The sequence below is a fragment of the Epinephelus moara genome, chromosome 9 (assembly GCF_006386435.1).
Source record: "Epinephelus moara isolate mb chromosome 9, YSFRI_EMoa_1.0, whole genome shotgun sequence".
Lineage (NCBI taxonomy): Eukaryota > Metazoa > Chordata > Actinopteri > Perciformes > Serranidae > Epinephelus > Epinephelus moara.
The window spans coordinates 10,454,825-10,473,325 of record NC_065514.1 but is presented as its reverse complement, the minus strand read 5'-3'; the positions used below and the strand labels follow the sequence as shown (position 1 = coordinate 10,473,325).

The window sequence follows — 18,501 nt, the reverse complement described above, 5'->3', positions numbered from 1 at the left end:
CTGCAGGGTTTACATCCTGCATCACACAGTGTTGTGTGCTTGGTGCATGTTTTTTCGTCAGCTCTCTTGGATAAGCTTGCAAAGCGATAGGTGATACAATGTTTGTTAAGATTACTTAGCAACCTTAGATGCAACCTGCTGCCGCACTTTTGAATGCTGGCACAAAAAAGGCACAAGAGAAGTGCCCAGAGCCTGACCTCACGTTTCTAGGCGGTTAAAGACACAGCATGTGTACGGCCCCTAATTTCCAGGGCTGGTACCTGCGGTTATTCCACAGGCTAGTTAATAACATGTCGGGCAGGAAATCCAAAGTGTGGGATCATTTTGAGAAGGTGAAGGACGAACCCAAGGTGATATGTAAACTCATCTTCATTGGTCGACTACAAACATGACGTATCATCTGAAACATGGAAGTAGCTACATGCCCATTAGCCCACAGCGTCATTAACAGGCGGCTCGCTCAGTGTGTGACGTGCACTTGTAGATAAAATATAGGCCTATATTAATGAAGGTTCATTAGTACGGTTTTGTATTTCTCTGTAATGTAGCACAGTGTTAACAATGTTACTGATACTATTCTTTCTCACACCTTCAACTCAAACCATTGTGTTGCCCCACCCAAAATATATCATTTAATAATTAAATTTATATCGTAAACAGGCGGGCGACTAGTCGACTGATGGCCCTAAATGACAACTATTGGTCGACTAGGAAAATTCTTTTTCGGGGGCAAACTATAAACTACAGGCTGATGTCACGTGTTTACACTATGCCATAGCAGTTTTATTTTGGCCGGCGCTAAGAGTTTTAGCAGTTTACATATTATATCATTTACTAATGATTGTATGGACCCAGTAGTGGACCAGTACAATGCTGCCCTCCATTTCTTAGCAGCATGTGGCTAGGCATTACCAATTGCTCCTTTAAGGTGTCATTGCACACCGCCATGACGTGAAAATCACAATCATCCGGCTGCTGAGTAACCTGAGATATCAATGGGAAAACAAACACACCTGCGGCAGAGGCAGATAAAGCCAAAGTGAAAAGAAACTGATAACAAATCACAGTATTGTGACACATACTGACGAGGCAGCCTTTTGACTGAACTGAAACTAAAGGCTGGTGGTTTAGATTTACTAATGTTAAACATACAGACAGAAAAAACATGACTGTTATTGGTTAAAAATGTATCACAGTTTAAGTGGTTATTCACATATTGCAGAGCAAAGTGGCTTTGACAATCTAACGGTCAGCGTAACAACAATGCCATTCACATTCATGGGCTGAATCCACTCACATTGAATGACAGCTGTAGGCACTTACATATATAAAGCTTAAAAGTCTTAACAAAAGGAGGTTATAAGGTCAAACGTTAGGTTCAGGCTTCCAAAAAAAGTCCGCTGTCCTCTCCTCCTTTCATTTATTTTAAGTGACGGATGAAAATCAATCCTGGACTCCCTCCTCTGAGACCTCTGATTAACGTCAACCCTGACCTGACATCTTCTCCGCTGATCTCTCCTCCTGTAGTTCAGGGAGGTCAGAAGTCTAAAGTGTCGCGCTGGTATTGCAGCCGCGGGCTGTTCTCGCTGTAGAACTGACTATACCAGCGCCTGTGCTTCTGGATGGCTGAGTCCTCCTTCACGAGGAGAGGCTTGGAGATGTACTTCTTATTGTTCCAGATCATCACGTCTCGCTCAAACTAGACACAAGAAGAAAACAGGGGAAGGTCACTAGACAGGCTTGTGCACTGAGTCCATATGAATGTTAATATATGTAAGGTTTCCTCTCTCCTCATTACTTCCCTTGAGCACTTGATAAGAAAACAGGTGGCACAGATAAAGAAGAAGGAACACACTTTAACTTTACCAGGATTAAGAATTAAATAATGACTCAAAGAGCAATCTGCATTATTTCACTGTGTCGTTGCATTAATTTATTATAATTCATCAGCAGGGATTTCTGTGTGAAGCGTTGCTGATTAAATGTCACTCCACTGTTTCTCCATCAGCTGCTGAGATTTGGCATTTCGGTCCTCAGTCAAACTCCACCTCTTGAAATGGCCTCCAAAACTGAGTTTCCCCTGGTGGCTCTTTGTGTTAATGCCACATGCAGTGGCAAGATGACAAAATAATTTAACCCATTTAGAACTCGAGTAAATAAATACATTAAAAATTCTCATTTCATTTGTAATTTTGCCAGGTTTTAGACTGTTTCATTTAGGTAAAGTTCTCTTCTTTTCTACTTTTTATTTATAAACATTTTTTACATTTAGGAACAAAAAAAATAAGAAAATAGAAAAGACAAGTATGATGTCATGGGATGTTTAATATGGTACATAGAATAATCACTGGCTGAATAAATGCACCATTTTCTCCACTGTTTTTCTCCCAATTCTTTTTGAAGTCGTATGGATTATGTCATCTGTTCCAGAGGATGGAAGTGTTCAACAGTATTAATAAAGAGGCAAGCAGTGGGGCAGTTTTTCTGGATCCAGTATTTCATAATGGCCTTTTGACTTGCTGCCAGCAGGATCTTTAGTAGATACATATCATCTTCACTTAGTCCATCAGAGATAGAGATGTGTGTCCAAGAAAAAGGGATGTGAATCTTGTACTAACACTAAAACCCAAAGTTTTTGAAATGATTGTTGCTGCTTCCTCCACAAAAAGTCTGAATAAAAAGGATAAAACATTCATGGTTACTTATAAAAACAATGAAAATAAACATTGTATTCTTTGTTGCTTTAGTAGCCTATATTGAAGCCTGTTTCATAATGAAAACATCTTCTCCTGAAAATGGTCTAGTCTTTTTTTAAACATAAGCATTGCAGGGACACAAAACACACACCGTGACCTTTTCAGGGGTCTAACCACTTATAAGAGCGAGCTTGTCTTTGAGGAGGAAGCACAACCACCATCTGTATTCCTCATGTTTTCTGTGTTTACTCAAATCGTTTATCTTGTTAATCAAACTGATAACATATTTCGGCTGAAATCTTAGAAATCTGTGATAGGAGACCTTCCATTACCATTCAGAAAAACACCTTTGTCTTTGCTTCTTTGAGCCTATTTGTTATTTTTTCCATTTGTTAAACCAGTGACTGTGTTCTTCCACCTCACCACACAGCTAATTATCAAGTTTAATGAGAGCTATTTACACCTTTGCTGTGACTGTGTGGTGTTACTTGTGGTGGCAGTGAGGAGGCAGAGTTAAACCAAAGACAGAGTGGGAGGCAAATGCACACAATGATCTCTGAACATCACAGCAAGTGTACATTATAAACCTACAGCAGTCTAAATTAGTCAGCCTATGTATATGCAGTGCAGCTACTGTGTGAGTTTTGATGTTCAGTCCAAAATATCTAATAATAATCTGCTGCGGTGTTTCTCAAATGGGGAAACAGGTACCCCTTGGGGTGATTTGGAGTACTGCAGGGGGGGACTTGCGCTTTAAAAAAACATTAATCTAAAAAATATCAGTCATGCATGACTCCTAAAATAATTATGATATTATAAGTTCAATAAAAATGTAAATGTAAGTTAAATAAACCACATTTTAAATCCAATATTCGTATCTTCAGAGCAACTTGAAATGATCTACTGACACATACCTGTCCGGTTTAAATATCTCTTGTAACTTGTTCCGTTTATTTGGGGTGAAAAACTAAAAGCTAACATATCCTGTATATGCTGGACGGCAGGTTGACGAGCGTCCAAGGACTGAAGAACACAGAAAATATGCTGCAAAACTAAACAGCGTGACAATGAAGGACTGTGTGCCAGAGATAGTAGAAGGTAAGTGTGTACCGCACCTGAATGCACTCTGCTTTGAGGATGAATTTGGGCACCAGAGGTGGGATATTAGACTGATAGAAGATAGAGTGAGAGACACACTGCAGCAGAGGCTCCACTGGAGTCACAGATTGCATGATGACACCCCGGCCGAGGAAATTGTGGTCAAACAGCAGGAACACCACTCCTGGACCCACCTGAAACACAGACAAATGTATGATCATTGCAACACAGTACCGATAACCTCTCTGTGCAGTAACAACCAAACTGTTCTAGTTAATCCATACTGCATGGAAAATCACTGGTGTTAAGGAGCACATTTCCCTGCAGACTATTTATGAGCAGGCTACTCTAAGTCAAGCCAATAAGATCGTCAATGACTCATCTTGTGTTCTGCATACAGAGAGCGAGCTGCTGCCCTCTGGTAGGAGATTTAGAGCGCCTCGCTGCAGATTGAACAGATTTAAAAATCCATTTATACCTATGTCTATAAAGCTTTTAAACAATGGCAGATTACAGAATAGGCACTGGATTATGATGACTTGCGTTTTTGCACAGGTATTTTGAGCACTTGATGCTATTTATGCATCTTTTTTGCTTTGCTTTGTTTTGTTATATGTTTGGTGTATAATGTTGATTTGTTCATGTACATGTTCATGTGTCAGGTTAAATAATGAATTTTAGTTTGCCTTACTTCACATCAGGCCTGTCTTACAGAAGCTGCAATGCATAAAAAGCAAATGTGTCTTCATCAGACCCGAGTGCCAATGATTTATTGGAGAACAATTCATTTACATGCATGGTTAAGTCAAATAATGACCGCCTCTCATATTGTCATGGAGATAATTTCATCCCACAACTGCTAACCACCCACTTCTGCACACAATGGCGTAACCATAACTTTCCCCTTTGTGTTGGATCTTATAGGGCCCTCCCCCACTGCGGCCCTTTGCAACTCATTGAACTAGTGAGATTAGTGGTTTCAGGGTACACCTATACATCATATAGCCTATAATTTGCTCGGCAAGATAATGTTGCTAATGTTCCAGGCACACCTAATGCATGAGGTGTTTTTGCATCAGACCAGCATTTTGCTAAACTGTACCTCAGTGAAAACTGAGTTTAGGCCCCTTGCTCGTTTTGTTTTCTTCTAACACACACACAGTTCATATCATTTGGGCTCTATACTGTTTTTAGGGCTGTACTAAATGTCTTAATGGTTGGATTGCTATTAGACTGCTTTGTTAATACAGGTGCGTACATCCTTTATGCCAACAGATATGGATTGGAGCAGAATATTTCATTAGATGACAGAGGCTGTGAATTTTGAAAATTATTACATTCATTTTTTTTCTTGGTACATATCCACCAAGTTTAGTAAAAATCAATATGGCGGTTAGGCCTAGATAAGAAATTAGCTCTCTAGCGCCCCCATTTTGTTTGATGGGGTCAATAATGGAGGGGTCCCCTCAGATTATGTGTGGTCATATGTCTACAAAGTTGCGTGGTGATGGGTGAAACCCTTGAGATGTTATACACCTTTATGTGATGAGCCACGCCCTCCGCAATATTCATTGCCTTATAGAAGCTCAGTTTTAGTAAGTTTTCCAACTTTTGCCAAGAGGGAACTTTAGATATTGGTCCCTAGATTATGTTCACCCAGTTTCATGCAGATCGCTCAAACTTCCTAGGAAGAGATCCATTTGAAGTGTTTTTCAAAAAATTCAAAATGGCGGAAAATCTATATAAGCGGAAGTTATGGGTTCTTGAGGCAAATGTGTTCCTCATGAGGAGAGGCATCTCTGTGCAAAGTTTCATGTCTCTACGACATACGGGGCATGAGATATGCCCATTCAAAGTTTGACATTTCAATCGGTTGCTATAGCGCCCCCCTTTGGCCAATTGATGTAATATTGCTTCATTCGCATCCTCCCATGACCCTCTACCACTGTGCCAAATTTCACATGGATTGACCAAGTCAGTGAGGAGAAAAACGTGGAACAGACACACAGACACACACACAGACAGGGTTTTCGTCATTATATAGTAAGATGTGGGTGGAATCCATTTTAATTTGAACGCAATCACTGATCAAATTATAGATGATGGTTTCAATATCATTCATAAATCAGTCACAGGAAATTACACACAAACTGCAGCCTACTTTGGACTATACTGTACCTGTCTGGCCACAACACAAACATCCAGCAGAGGCCAGTGGCATCCAAACACAGTAAGCGCATGTTTCACCAACATCTGTGAGCAATGCTTGTCGGGCTCTGACTCTGGCTCCCATTGAACCTTGAATAAACACACACACATGCAGACAAAGTAAATACAGTGGCACTGACACACAGAAATCTACTGTTCAATAATACGTAATGAATAAAAAGGATTAAATGAAGGGTTCTGCACCATCTAAAATCTAAATACCACTGAACAGCCACTACATACACACTGCTGGTGTGGCTTAAAACATTACGTTAAGAGTGTTTTTAACTCTGAGGATTGTAAAAGCATCATCATGTTTAGCATCTTTCACCTTAGAAAGATCCTCACCTTCCAGTCATGCCGCACAAATTCCCAGGTTTTGCTGTTGGTGTAACGCAGATCTACTCCACTGACAATGCCTGGCGTGTGCAGGTGAGCGATGTGAGCGATGTCTGCTGCATTTTCAGGAATCTCCTACACGGGGGGGAAAGGTCACAATGACACATTCTCATCATTGTGTTAAAAGTTTGGTAAGACAAGCACCTTCTCTGCCTGGAGACCACAGAAAGTGGATTGATAATTATTGAGTTATTATTATTAATTATGAAAAAATACAGATGCCCAACTAATAAAAACACCTCATCTTCAACACATATGCACCTACCTCTATGTGAGCGTTGATAAAATGTTCGGTCCTCCCCCGATAGACCCACTCGCCCTTTGTGATTTCCTGCTGCTCTGGGACGGTCCACTGAGGATCTTCTCCATCACAGTGAAACCACACTAGGATCTGGCCGTTGACCTCACAGCTGGGCCAGCAGCGCACCTTGGCAAACTCTGGCACTGGATGACAAATTAAAACCCAAATCTGAATCATACAGGCTCTTTAGACAGCATGCATACAGGGAAACTGGTAGCATTTTATTTTGACAATCCGTTGTTATTTCCTAACAGACAGAGATATCCATCTTCACCAGCTTCGATTTACATATGACCTACAAATGTAATTTAAAGTCAGCTTTTAAACTTATCACATCCATGGTCTGCAGAGGTTAAAACATTTTCAGCTTTACTCTAGCACCACCTTCTGGACAAATTTTCAACTTTGTGCACAAACAAACGTCCAGCTTTGGCAAAATACATACAGATTCACCGCAGCTATTCATGCTCTCCAGGGTATGAACCTTCATACTTTAAGCTTAGACGTACAAGTAACATGTTTGAAACTGTCAAATTGTGTACATCTTTTAAGATAATGAATGAGCTTTTTGTCATCTATTAAATTAATCGCCAATTAACTTGATTGTCTTTAATCTGAGTAATTTTTTTAAAGCAAAAAAGAGTAAAAATTCTCTGATTCCAGCTTCTTAAATGTGAATATTTTGTGGTTTCTTTACTTGTCTGTGACAGTAAACTGAATATGTTTGGGTTGTGGACAAAAGAAGACATTTGTGGACATCATCTTGGGCTTTGGGAAACACTGATCCACATTTTTCACCTTTTTCTGATATTTTATAGACCACACATATGAAGTTAATTAATGGACCACGCTTCAACCACACCCCTGATTACCCGTCAAGCCTACTCATACCTGGTCAACCCATCCTGCTCCGTTTGTCTCATATTTCTCGACCCATCCTCCTTTTCCCTTCCCTTCATCCGTCATCCTCCCTACCTCATCCCTCCCAACATCCCTTCATCGTCTCTTCCCTTCTCCCATCATCTCTCCTGATTCAATCTCCTGCATACGTCTCCCATGTCTCATTCTAGGTACCGTCTGGGGGGCCTGTAATCAGCTCAGGTAGGAAAAATGCCTAAGACAGAACCCCCACACCGAGTCTCCCTCCGCCTGATCTCCAGTTCATCCTCCCAGACCATCCTCTTCCACCTTCACCCCCACTTACATCCATTCATCATTCCTCAACAACTAACACCTCCTGAATTACAATAAACATTTAAACGGCATATTGTTGTGGCACTGGACACCACCTTTATTTCATACCTTTTTCTGCATAGGGGATCTTCACGCACTTGCCATCGTTCCCCTGAAACTTCCATCCATGGAAGGGGCACTCTATGCAGTTTCCCACCACCCGTCCCCCTACAGCCAGGTTGGCACCCAGGTGAGGGCAGTAGGCATCCACCACGTAGGCCTTCCAGTCCTGGCCCCGAAACACCGCCAGCTGCTCACCTGGGGAGATGAATTATAGCAGGGACAAACACTTAAAGACATTTTCATAAATGAGCTGCCACTTCGGAACACAATGGTAACGTAATAAAATGTAGGATATAAAGTTAAACGTGAGATTTAAGAATTTAAGTATCCCTATTTGACTATGGTGTCATCACCCTCCTTAAATCACACCATCTCTACTGGGTCTAATCACCAAAGACTTTCCACAATTTTATTCATATGTTCACATGTTAATAAATATTCTTTTACCATAGAAATGAGTCGAGGAATAGTTGAATTGATGTCAAATATACATGTTTTGTGTCTTTGTGGGATTAATACATTGAAAATCAATAAAACACTTACAAAAAACCTCTATAAGTAGATTTTTTTATGTGATTTGAGCATCTTTGAAATGATTTTTTAAAGCTTTCAAATTCAACAGATGCAGTGTGGGTCCTTTAAAATGCTTATTTAGCTTTTCTCCACCCACATTCCTCTGTCAAACTGACTTTTGTAAATGATAAATAGCAAAGGTTGAAGTCACTGATTTAGATGGTTACACTTGACCTGATCAGATTAGGTTCCTGGGATAGATATCAGCTGCAGTACAGTACATCTTTGGACTCAGTTTGTATGGTGCATGTTCAGCCTGAATCTGGGCTCAGTCAGGCACCACATGTTGCAACAAGTCCTCTAAGCCATATGACCATTTATGTCATTTGTTACTACCCTTTCATACAACCTACAGGAGCATTTCCTAAATTTTGTTCACTGTTTGCTCTGTACAGTGTATTCTTTTGTTTGTTTCTGTGTGCTCCTTTTTACCCATTGTGTATTTTCCTTACACCTGACGATGATGGGAATCAGAAATGGACATTGGGAAATGGGAAAATCCCATTGGCTTACTCATCAAGGGAAGCAGTGTTGATAACTTCTGGTTCGGCCTACAAAGACACATCATGCCTGCAGTACTCTATTGACCTCGAACAGTTATGTTCAGGACAGCCCATTGGTCAGGGAATGGGACCTGAGCAAATTGGGTTTCAGGTACAGATTTGGTAGTGACAGAGACGAACAGCGGTCTCCTGAGTGAAAGTCCTTTGTTTGTATGACCAATCTGTCTCCCCCAGCCTCCACCCTATGTCAGCTTTGTTGCTCTTTATACTATGTAACCTGGCTTGCTTTTTTGCTTCGGTCATAATAACTACAGCCAGTATAGGTTATCACCTTCAATAAATGTTAATAATGGTCATAATAATAAGCTGCTTGTTCAAACTAATTTGAACAAGGACAGTCTCATATGTTCAGATCTCTTCCTGCTGTATCTACTGTATTTGGGTTGACTTTGGCTGACCTGCAGTGTTCAGACTGCTCCCAGATTAGCACAGGCTGGGTGACTGTAGTAAAGAGCAACCATTGAGCCAGCACTGGCAGTGCCTAGTCAGGTTACTTCTTAGGAAAATTCTGAGAAATCCAAAATAGGGCCCATCCAAATGAGGGGTGACACAGCACTGCACTGCTGTTCCTAGAAGTGAGCCACAGCGCAGTGTGTGTGAGAGCAGCGCAGGGGAAAAGACCCACAAGGCTGAATTTAATATATGATGTAAATGGATGACTGCGGAGAAAAGTTAGGAGCAAGACTCTGCAGTCATTCACAGCAGGATGCAGAACCTGAAGGGAGCCAAGGTCTGACGTGGTTCAACAGAATGTGGGGCATCAAAATGTAAGGGTGAAAGCTTGTGCTACATGGGACAAGAGGGGGAGAGAGCAGACCAAAGAATATATAAGGAAGATACAGGTCTGTCTTATCTCTATGTCAAGCATCAAGACAGTAAGGCTTTCACATTCTCTCTATTGTTTTCCAACATGTACAGTGCATAAATTCAGCAATCAGATATTTGTAGGAAATTTTGTCATAATTAGCATATGAATTCTTAAGGTTTGGCCATAAAATGTGTTTGTTGAGGTCACAGCAATCTTTGACCATCAAATTCTAATCAGCTTATCCTTGAGTTTAAGTGGACATTTACACCAAATTTGAAGAAATTCCCTCGAGCCTAAGAGTCTTGGCTAGTGTACTCTGCGTCATTTCGTGACATATTTTGATTGGTTGGTTTGTACATGTGGGTCGTAGCAACAGTCATCTTATAAGAATTTAGCCCAAATTTTGTGACACACTCAGAATTTGGATGATGACGATTGTCTTTAGTTGAAGAAGCTGTAAGGCAAACATCAGTAGACGCACAACCACATCACACCAGTTTTAGCCTCTTTACATTGGCTCCCTGTTTCTTTTAGGATTGACTCTAAAATCTTATTGATTACTTTTAAGGCTCTTCATGGCCTGGCTCCAGATTACATTTCAGACCTGTTAGTCCCTTATGAATCTTTACGTAGCCTGAGATCCACGGGCAGAAGTTGTCTTCTTTTTCCACAGTCCAAGCTGAAGACTAAAGGGGACAGAGCTTTTGCAACCGGGGCCCTTTATCTGAGCTGTCTGTCTATTTTATTGCTATCTTATTGATTTTAATGCCCACTGATTATCTTGAGTTTAGGATTTTAGTTTTGGACTACCTTATTTTATCTCTTACAAGACGACATTTTATGACACGTTATTTGTTTTATTCTTCACCACGTTTCTCTCATGATTGTCACTTTAAAATCACACGAAGATTAGAAAAGTACCCTGTGGAGTTAGTAATGCAACAATAGAGAGTGAAGAAGGAGCTGGGGAAAGGAACTGCCTAACAAGACTAAGACAGATGTGAGGTCACAGTGACCTTGACCTTTGACAACCGAAATCTAAACAGTTTTTCCTTGAGTCAACGTGGGCCTTAGTGCCGAATGTTTGGAAATTCCCTCTTTGTCCATATCGCCTTTATTTCCACCACTATTGAGCTCCGAAAAGCTCTGGGAAAAGCTAAAAAGTGGACGTTGAGTTGGGATTGTTTTAATCAAATAATCACAGTACTTTTTATTTGGTGTTGAAGCAACTGATTAATAAATCATCATAAATTAAGTGACATAAATTTTGATTGAATTGAGCTATTAATTTCTTAGGCTTGGTCACTGGTATTTGTTCATTTATAAAGCCATACTGAATAAACTCTCTTCGTACATTTGTACATTTTTGACTAAACAGAGATCTGGCTGTAGCTACAGTCTGCTCCTCTCACCTGGAATAACCTTCAAAAACTACATGTACTAGTCTCTCTGCCTGATTTAAAGCTTTCATAAGCATAAGATTGAATGAAACCGGATGTTGATTTGTTGCTTTTCTCTTTTTTATATTATCATTAACTGAATATCTTGGACTTTTGGTGGCACAAAACAAGTTGAAGTTTCTGTTATCCTACTGGAACTAGTTGTGATGCAAATTCTTTCACAATTAAATAGATGAAGCATTTAAATGGAAAACTAGTGGATAAAAGGTATCATTAGCTTTGAGTGTACCGTATGCTGATCCTCTCTGCAAGAGCAGGTGTTCCTTTTCAGTGGTGGATATCTTTTCCAGGTAGAGAACCTTTCATATACTGTTTATAAATGGCAGGTGATGTGACGGAGGCATGAAAGCACCAGGCGCTCTTTGAAACGTATTTGAACTCAAACTCAAAGAAACTCCGTGAAGAGATCAAACAGTCCCACTGAGCATCAACACGAGAGTAACAAATCTAAAATGTGAAACACGTAACTGTTTTTAAATCACACACCGCGATGAAAAGATGCCGAAATAAATCACACATGGGCGTGTGAAATAGACTTCAACTTTGAAATAGGATACATATTAAGCAACACAAGGGCATAAATATGAAATTGAAAGCTTTAAGGCTGTGAGTGATGAGTCATGTGATCATAGAGCAGATTCAGGATAGACTGGCTGTCAGATCACCATAAACACGAAGTGAAAGAAATGAGCTAGTGCTCTTAAATCAATCAGTCATGAGAGACTTTGTTGGACCTATTTGATTTCAAAGATATGAAAATGTTAAAGCAGTGAAGGGTGCATAAAATAGAGCCACTTAATATTTGAATGACGAGGATTCCACTGACAGGTATTCATGATAAAATAAAATGTACTGAAAAAGATTAATAGTTATGTTTGCTGCACTTTCAGCTGAAGATTTAACTGTATATAAAAATGTTGCCTTTTACTTGTGATACGAAAAGGCTGTAAACATTTGAAGGCACTATTTTATGACATTTTAGAGCCTTAACAAAAACATTGATCAGTGAAATAGATTAATCTGGAATCAACAGATTGATTGATAATAAAATCAATCCTTAGCTGCAGCTTATTGCCATCGTGCAATAATTCATTAAATGCCTCCATCTCCATGACAACTTCAAATCAAACAAAGCTCTACTGACCTGCAACAATGGGGCTTTGTTTTAAAGGATGAGTGTTACTAAGCACCCTAATCACTAAACTACTCTAACACAGAGGGTCAGCCATTGTGTTTCAAATGTATACCTTAAAAACTCTGTAATATGAGCTTGTCTCTCCTACCCTGGCAACATCACCTCACAACACCTGAGAAAGGACAACAGAGACTAGGTGAACTGACAAACATCAGGGTTGTAGAGAGGTCCGCAGAACAGAGTACAACCTAAAGAGCTGAAAATGTGCCACCATTGTTTACAGGTCAAGTGTGTAGGATTTAGTGGCTTCTTGCAGCTAAGGTTGCAGGTTGCAACCAACTGGAACTTCTCCTGTGTGCCAAGTAGGACTGCCACCTGATAAGTGGAGATTCCAGTCATGAGTCGGAGAACCCTTAGTCAGCTGAGATTCCTTCAAGACGAGCAGTCCTCTTTTTTGTCAGTCACGGAAGGGGCCACTATTTTGGTCCTCAGATTTAGCTGCAGAGTGAGCCCTCCTCACTTTCATGCTGCTCTTCAGCTTCATACATGGAGGCAGCTGCCCGGGGAAAGAGAGGCTTTGTCCAGTCAGGCTCAGAGATAACGTCATCTTCTGCCTTCTACTGAGAAGTGGTTAATTTACAGCTCAAAGCAAATTAATATGATACAGTCTCTGGCTTTGAAAAACAGAAATCCAGTATTGTTGCACATATCCAAACTGTCATTCGCGTAGTTACACTGTTTACTACATTATGTGAATGCCACTGTCACACCAAATGTCACGCTTAACCCTGTTCAAGCTCTAAAACTCTATAGGCTATGGAAAAAGGGGCAAACAATTTTGCACTGAACAGCCAAAATCTAATTTGACTGATATAATTCTGAGTTTGCTAAAGCTGTAGTGCCAAGTGTGTAGGAGAACTCCAGCCAATGCAAAAACCCGAAAATGGGTATGGCCCTATCTCATTTAGCCCATTAGGAATGTTTACAGGATAATTTAGATTAAATAGGCTGTCTTGTCGTCACTGTAAGGCACAAATATGTATTGCTGCTCCAGACAGATTTATACTTTTTTTGGCCAAAAATGGCTCTTTTGATAGTAATGGTTGCTGTCCTCTGATCTAAAGTAATGTAAACACAACACCTTTTGAATTCAGGTAACCAGGCTGCACTGTAGAAAACATGCCAATAAATTCCCCTTCATGCTACACACTGGATCTTTTATGACTATGTTTTAATTAGTTTGTAATCACCTGAAAATAAGAATTGTTGTCTATCTGTTGCCTTAGAATGAGACGTTAATATATGTGTATGGAGTGGGCTCTCTTCCACAGAGTCTGCCATGTTTATTTACAGTAGCCCAGAACAGACAAACCAAACACTGGTTCTAGGGAGGGCTATTCGTGTTTTCGGTCAGCCACCATAGATCTCGTCACGTAACACACAGAAGTGTTCAGTTAAGCAACATGAATGCTGGATGCCACTGAATCCTACACACAGTCTCTTATCAATCAATAACCATCTCAAAAATACAGCAAAAACTGGAGGATTCATGTCCAGGTATGACATAGACAAACTTGTCCACGCAAGGTAGGAGCAGAATATGTCAGACACACTTAAATCCTGTGCAAACTGTTGCCCAGAGTTCAAAGTAAACAAGAAAGAGCAGCATTTAGTTATACCCCACAAACCACAGTGAAAGGTTTTGCATGGTCATGGAGACTTAAGGAGAAAAAAACTGTCTGACAATACTGGTTCACTAACTTCATCTGTCTGCATCTCACATCTAATTGAGGGGTTTTAAATATGACATCACACTGATGCCTGCAGCAGGGATGCAGAGTTGTATTTTGTGCTAACATGTCAGAATTTAACCAATCTCAGTTTACACACTTTAATGAGTAATGTTACTCCTCTACTCTCTCACAGAAACCAAACAAATTGAAAGGACAACGAAAATGCCTCAAAATAAAGAAGAGTTCGAGGACACCAGAAAATCTCTGAACTTCATGTTAGTGAGATATGTCTTTTTTCAAAATAAAATAGGCCTACAACTTATTATTGCTACTTTAGTGTCTTATTTATGATGGTCACCCACTGGTGGTCAGCAATTACATACACTTTTACGCCTCACAGGGTATAATATTATGTCAGCTGGTTACTTTAGTTATTAAAAGCTTTATGTAATGCAACCACTGCTGATTGTCCTACCTAGAACAGAGACACTCCTGACCTCCCCTCTCTGCAGCATGCGTGAGTCCAGCACTCGGTACCAGCCGTTTGGATACACAGGAGGCAGCTCTCCGGTTTTCCTCCTGCGGCGGACCTCGTTTGCCGCCCGGGCTTTGGAGCGACCGTCCTCGGCGATGTATCCCACATCATCGGGGCCCCTGAGCAGCTCCAGGGGGGCGAAGAGTAGCCTGTACAGCCAGCCCAGGGCGAGGAGGGAGACTCCGGCGATGATGCAGAACACAGCCCGCATGAGCAGCCCCCAGTCCCTCCATACCTGTTGGTACCCAGTGCCTGCAGAGTCCAGCGGGGTTTCACTTTGTGTGAGAAGCATCGCACCTACTCCCAGCCCAATTATCACAGCCACCTTCACAGTGCACATGTTTATCATTTGTGTCCCTTTCCTTTACTTCGACATGTTGATATTTGTCCGGGTGCTTTGGAGACGAGACTTGAAGCCACACCCGACTGACATTTGGCACTGAGCAAAACTTTTACTTGGGGCCCCCACTTTTCTCTCTGCTGCTATCACTTTACCTGGATTTACCTAATTAGATTAGATCAGATCAACTCAGTGCAAATGATTTCAAAATAAAAGCACCGAGATTATCTGTTACCATCTTTTATTCTTAATGGGTGTTAATCACTTGCTCCTAACAAGCAGTCAGAGATTCTTTCAGACTGCATAAGTAGGCTATAAGTGGTTTAATAATATTAACACTATGGCCTGATTTATCCCTCTGTCAACCCAGTGAACAAAGTTGATTAAATTAATTCAATGGCAAGTTCAGAATGTGTCCACTCTAACAAAATGGTGCCCAAAAGAAGTTCTTTTGTAATCATAGGGACCCTTGTTCTGGTGCTGTATGGCACCCATCTCTTGAAGGTGCAATAGCCACAGCACTTTTGTCAAAAAGTGCTATAAAACCATGAGAGGTGTCATATAGAGTGCTCCAGGGAAGATGTTTTCCTTGAGGAGACTTCTTAAGATTTTTTTAATGCCACCTGGGGTTGAATTTAAGACAAATTTCATCACTCTATTCAGACGCCACAGTATCTCTGCTTTCTTATCTAGGCATTGGCATAGGCATCTGTTGCTGCTGAGCCTGGTGCTGGTCTTGGAGATGGGGGTGGAGGTGTGGCAGAGACAAGGATTGAACAGAGTTTGGTAATACCTGCCATTTTTGGCATCCAAGTTTTATTTGGCGATTTTGTGTTTCTCACTCTGCATGTGGGAATCCACTGCATTGATTCCCATTGTGCATAAGGCACACCAAGCCATGTAGCCTATGTTTTGCCTTGTGGCAGTTTCAGTCATGCTGCAAAATCTTGGTTTAATTGACAATTTTTGTTGAATATGGACTTCCCCATGGAATCCAGGCTACAGTGACAGCAAGGTAACAAACTACACCATGGTTGCACGACTTAGCGTCGCCCCACTGCGGCTCAAAAGCTATGCCTCATTTAGCCACTTGTTAGCAACTGCCTTTTAAGACACATAAGCTTTAAATTCAAAAGTGAGGTATTGGTATATTTCATGTCGTAGAACAAAACATAAAAGTCTCTTAACTTGTTTTAAGCACAGACCTTATTTCAGGCATCTAACCAAAAACCCAATTCAAAAAAAATCCATTGACTTCGAGATGAGGGAACCAGGAGTGGCAAAATGCTAACTCATTTCTGGGTTTTAGGACTCATTCCTGGTGCACGCTATAGCACTACTGTTTTTTTTTATTTTTGAGTCTGAGGGCCCTTGAAGGATGGCAGGTAGTATCACTGATGTGTCAATATACTTCTAAATTACACTTTTACCTAAAGAAATCAAAATGATCATTAGACATTACTGGAATGTTGGCTTAAAAGAATCCTGTACTGAGAAACACAATGCATTACCCATTCAAACCTGGAATATTTCCACGCACATGGGGGCAAAAAGGGTTGAGAGTCACTGCTTCAATGTATTATCCCCTGGATAGACACTGTTTGTAATCTACTTTAATGCAGTGTTTAAATTCTTTTCACAGGAAACTAAACTTAACTGAGCTAGAGAACCAGGAGCTTGGGTCTTCCATGGATTTTTTTGACAAACGCTTTTGATTCTTGTGATCTGAAGACCCTTGTGGTCTAAAGGAATATGAATAACTTACTGGGTAATCAAGAAATGGATACATAATTTGAGGTTCCCAAAAACCTGGTTTTATACATCTCAAGAACTTCTATAAAAAAAATAACTGCTTGGCAACCAGACCTGGTGTCTAACTGAGACTTATCTGTTAAAATGTGTAGCTACACCAGGCTAGTAAAAGGGACTAGGTGTTTCATTGGGACAAGGCTTTTAATCGCAAATGCATATTTTGCAATGTAAAAAAAAGTCCATGTAACATCAGCAGCATCCCAGAGTTCAATGTTCAATGCTGTCACGACTTCAATATATAAATGGTAAGATAAAGGAGCTGTAGCTGTACATATCATTGTGTCTTGTAGCATTAAGATTTCAAACCATATGTAAAACAGCCAGGTGTGTCCACATACCTCTGACGATATAGTGTATAAAGTATAGGCCGTATTAGACACACTGATGCATACAGTATGAAATGACAGTGTATCCTATTGTTTCCCAGGCAAAGCCAATCAGAGACACACATGGGGAACACTAAGATAGCATCAGCAATTTATTTTTTTTTAAATTTAATTTAATTTAACCAGGTGAGTCCCATTGAGATTGACATCTCTTTTATAATTAAATTTCAATTAAAGTTTACAAGCAACAGTTGTAATTATTGTGTGTGATGTTAAGTTCCCTGTATGAATTATATTTATTAGTTCATTGGAAGAGTTAGGCCAAGCCTGTGTAGCCTGCATAAGCCTGTACCTTTAACGACCAGACCTGACTCATGTGCTGCACGCACCCGCAGGCTGTTACTGGAATTGTTCACATACGCAAGATGTTAGACTTTAGTGTAATATTGGCTTCTTGCACTTATGAAGCAACAGACACCATAAACCATTAACAGCGCACACAAAAAGGAAACACATGAATGTAAAAATATGTACAGTGAAAAATATGTGACATGTACTGTTCAGTTTAGTTCCCATCAGGTAACACTAGAGGCAAAAAGCAGGAAGTAGCGATGACAACCTTGAGAACATAAGGCACATAGACAAGTCAGGAGTCGTTGTCATGGAGCTTTCAATCACACAACCTTTACCACATCTTCATTAGCAAATAAACCATAGAAACAGATTTATTCTTTTTTTATCGACTCTAGTGTAACGCTGACTAAGGGCACTATTTAATATTGACATAACTGAAAAACGCCACTATGTTTTCAATGCCATCCTCTCAAAATAGTGTCCCAGACAGCAATGCACCTTGGGTATTGACATTGGCAGAACCCAGTGGATGACTTGATGTTATTCCCAAGTAGAAATGAGTAAGATGTAATTGATTTCCATCTCCACAATTGTTTTCTTAGCCATCTCGTTGTTGGGGTCTTTGTCCAAAACAGCTTCGCCTTTCTCCTTAGTGGTCAAAATCAGGAGCCTCTTCACATCCTCACTGAAAAGGGGCACTTATGCATGGATAAAAAAGCTGCAGCTGTCATCCTGCTGTTTTAATTGCACAAGGCTGCAGCAAAGAGCATTGATTACTAGTTAAAGCAGGAAACTCCACTAGAGGGCACAGTTTGCACAAAGACTATCGGTAATTCTGTATGTCACTGCAGGTGGATTTGGAGA

General features: G+C 40.5%; 1 protein-coding gene across 1 annotated transcript; it reads right to left on the bottom strand.

Annotated features, from left to right (window-relative positions):
- Window positions 1-812: 812 nt before the first annotated feature.
- zgc:92275 (cholesterol 7-desaturase nvd) lies at window positions 813-15,145 on the bottom strand. Its single transcript, XM_050053094.1, has 7 exons — window positions 14,746-15,145; window positions 8,005-8,193; window positions 6,667-6,845; window positions 6,351-6,476; window positions 5,973-6,092; window positions 3,812-3,988; window positions 813-1,699 (listed from the first exon to the last, which is right to left on the bottom strand). The coding sequence occupies exons 1-7, from the start codon at window positions 15,143-15,145 to the stop codon at window positions 1,538-1,540; spliced, it is 1,353 nt and encodes a 450-aa protein (XP_049909051.1). The 3' UTR covers window positions 813-1,537.
- Window positions 15,146-18,501: the final 3,356 nt, after the last annotated feature.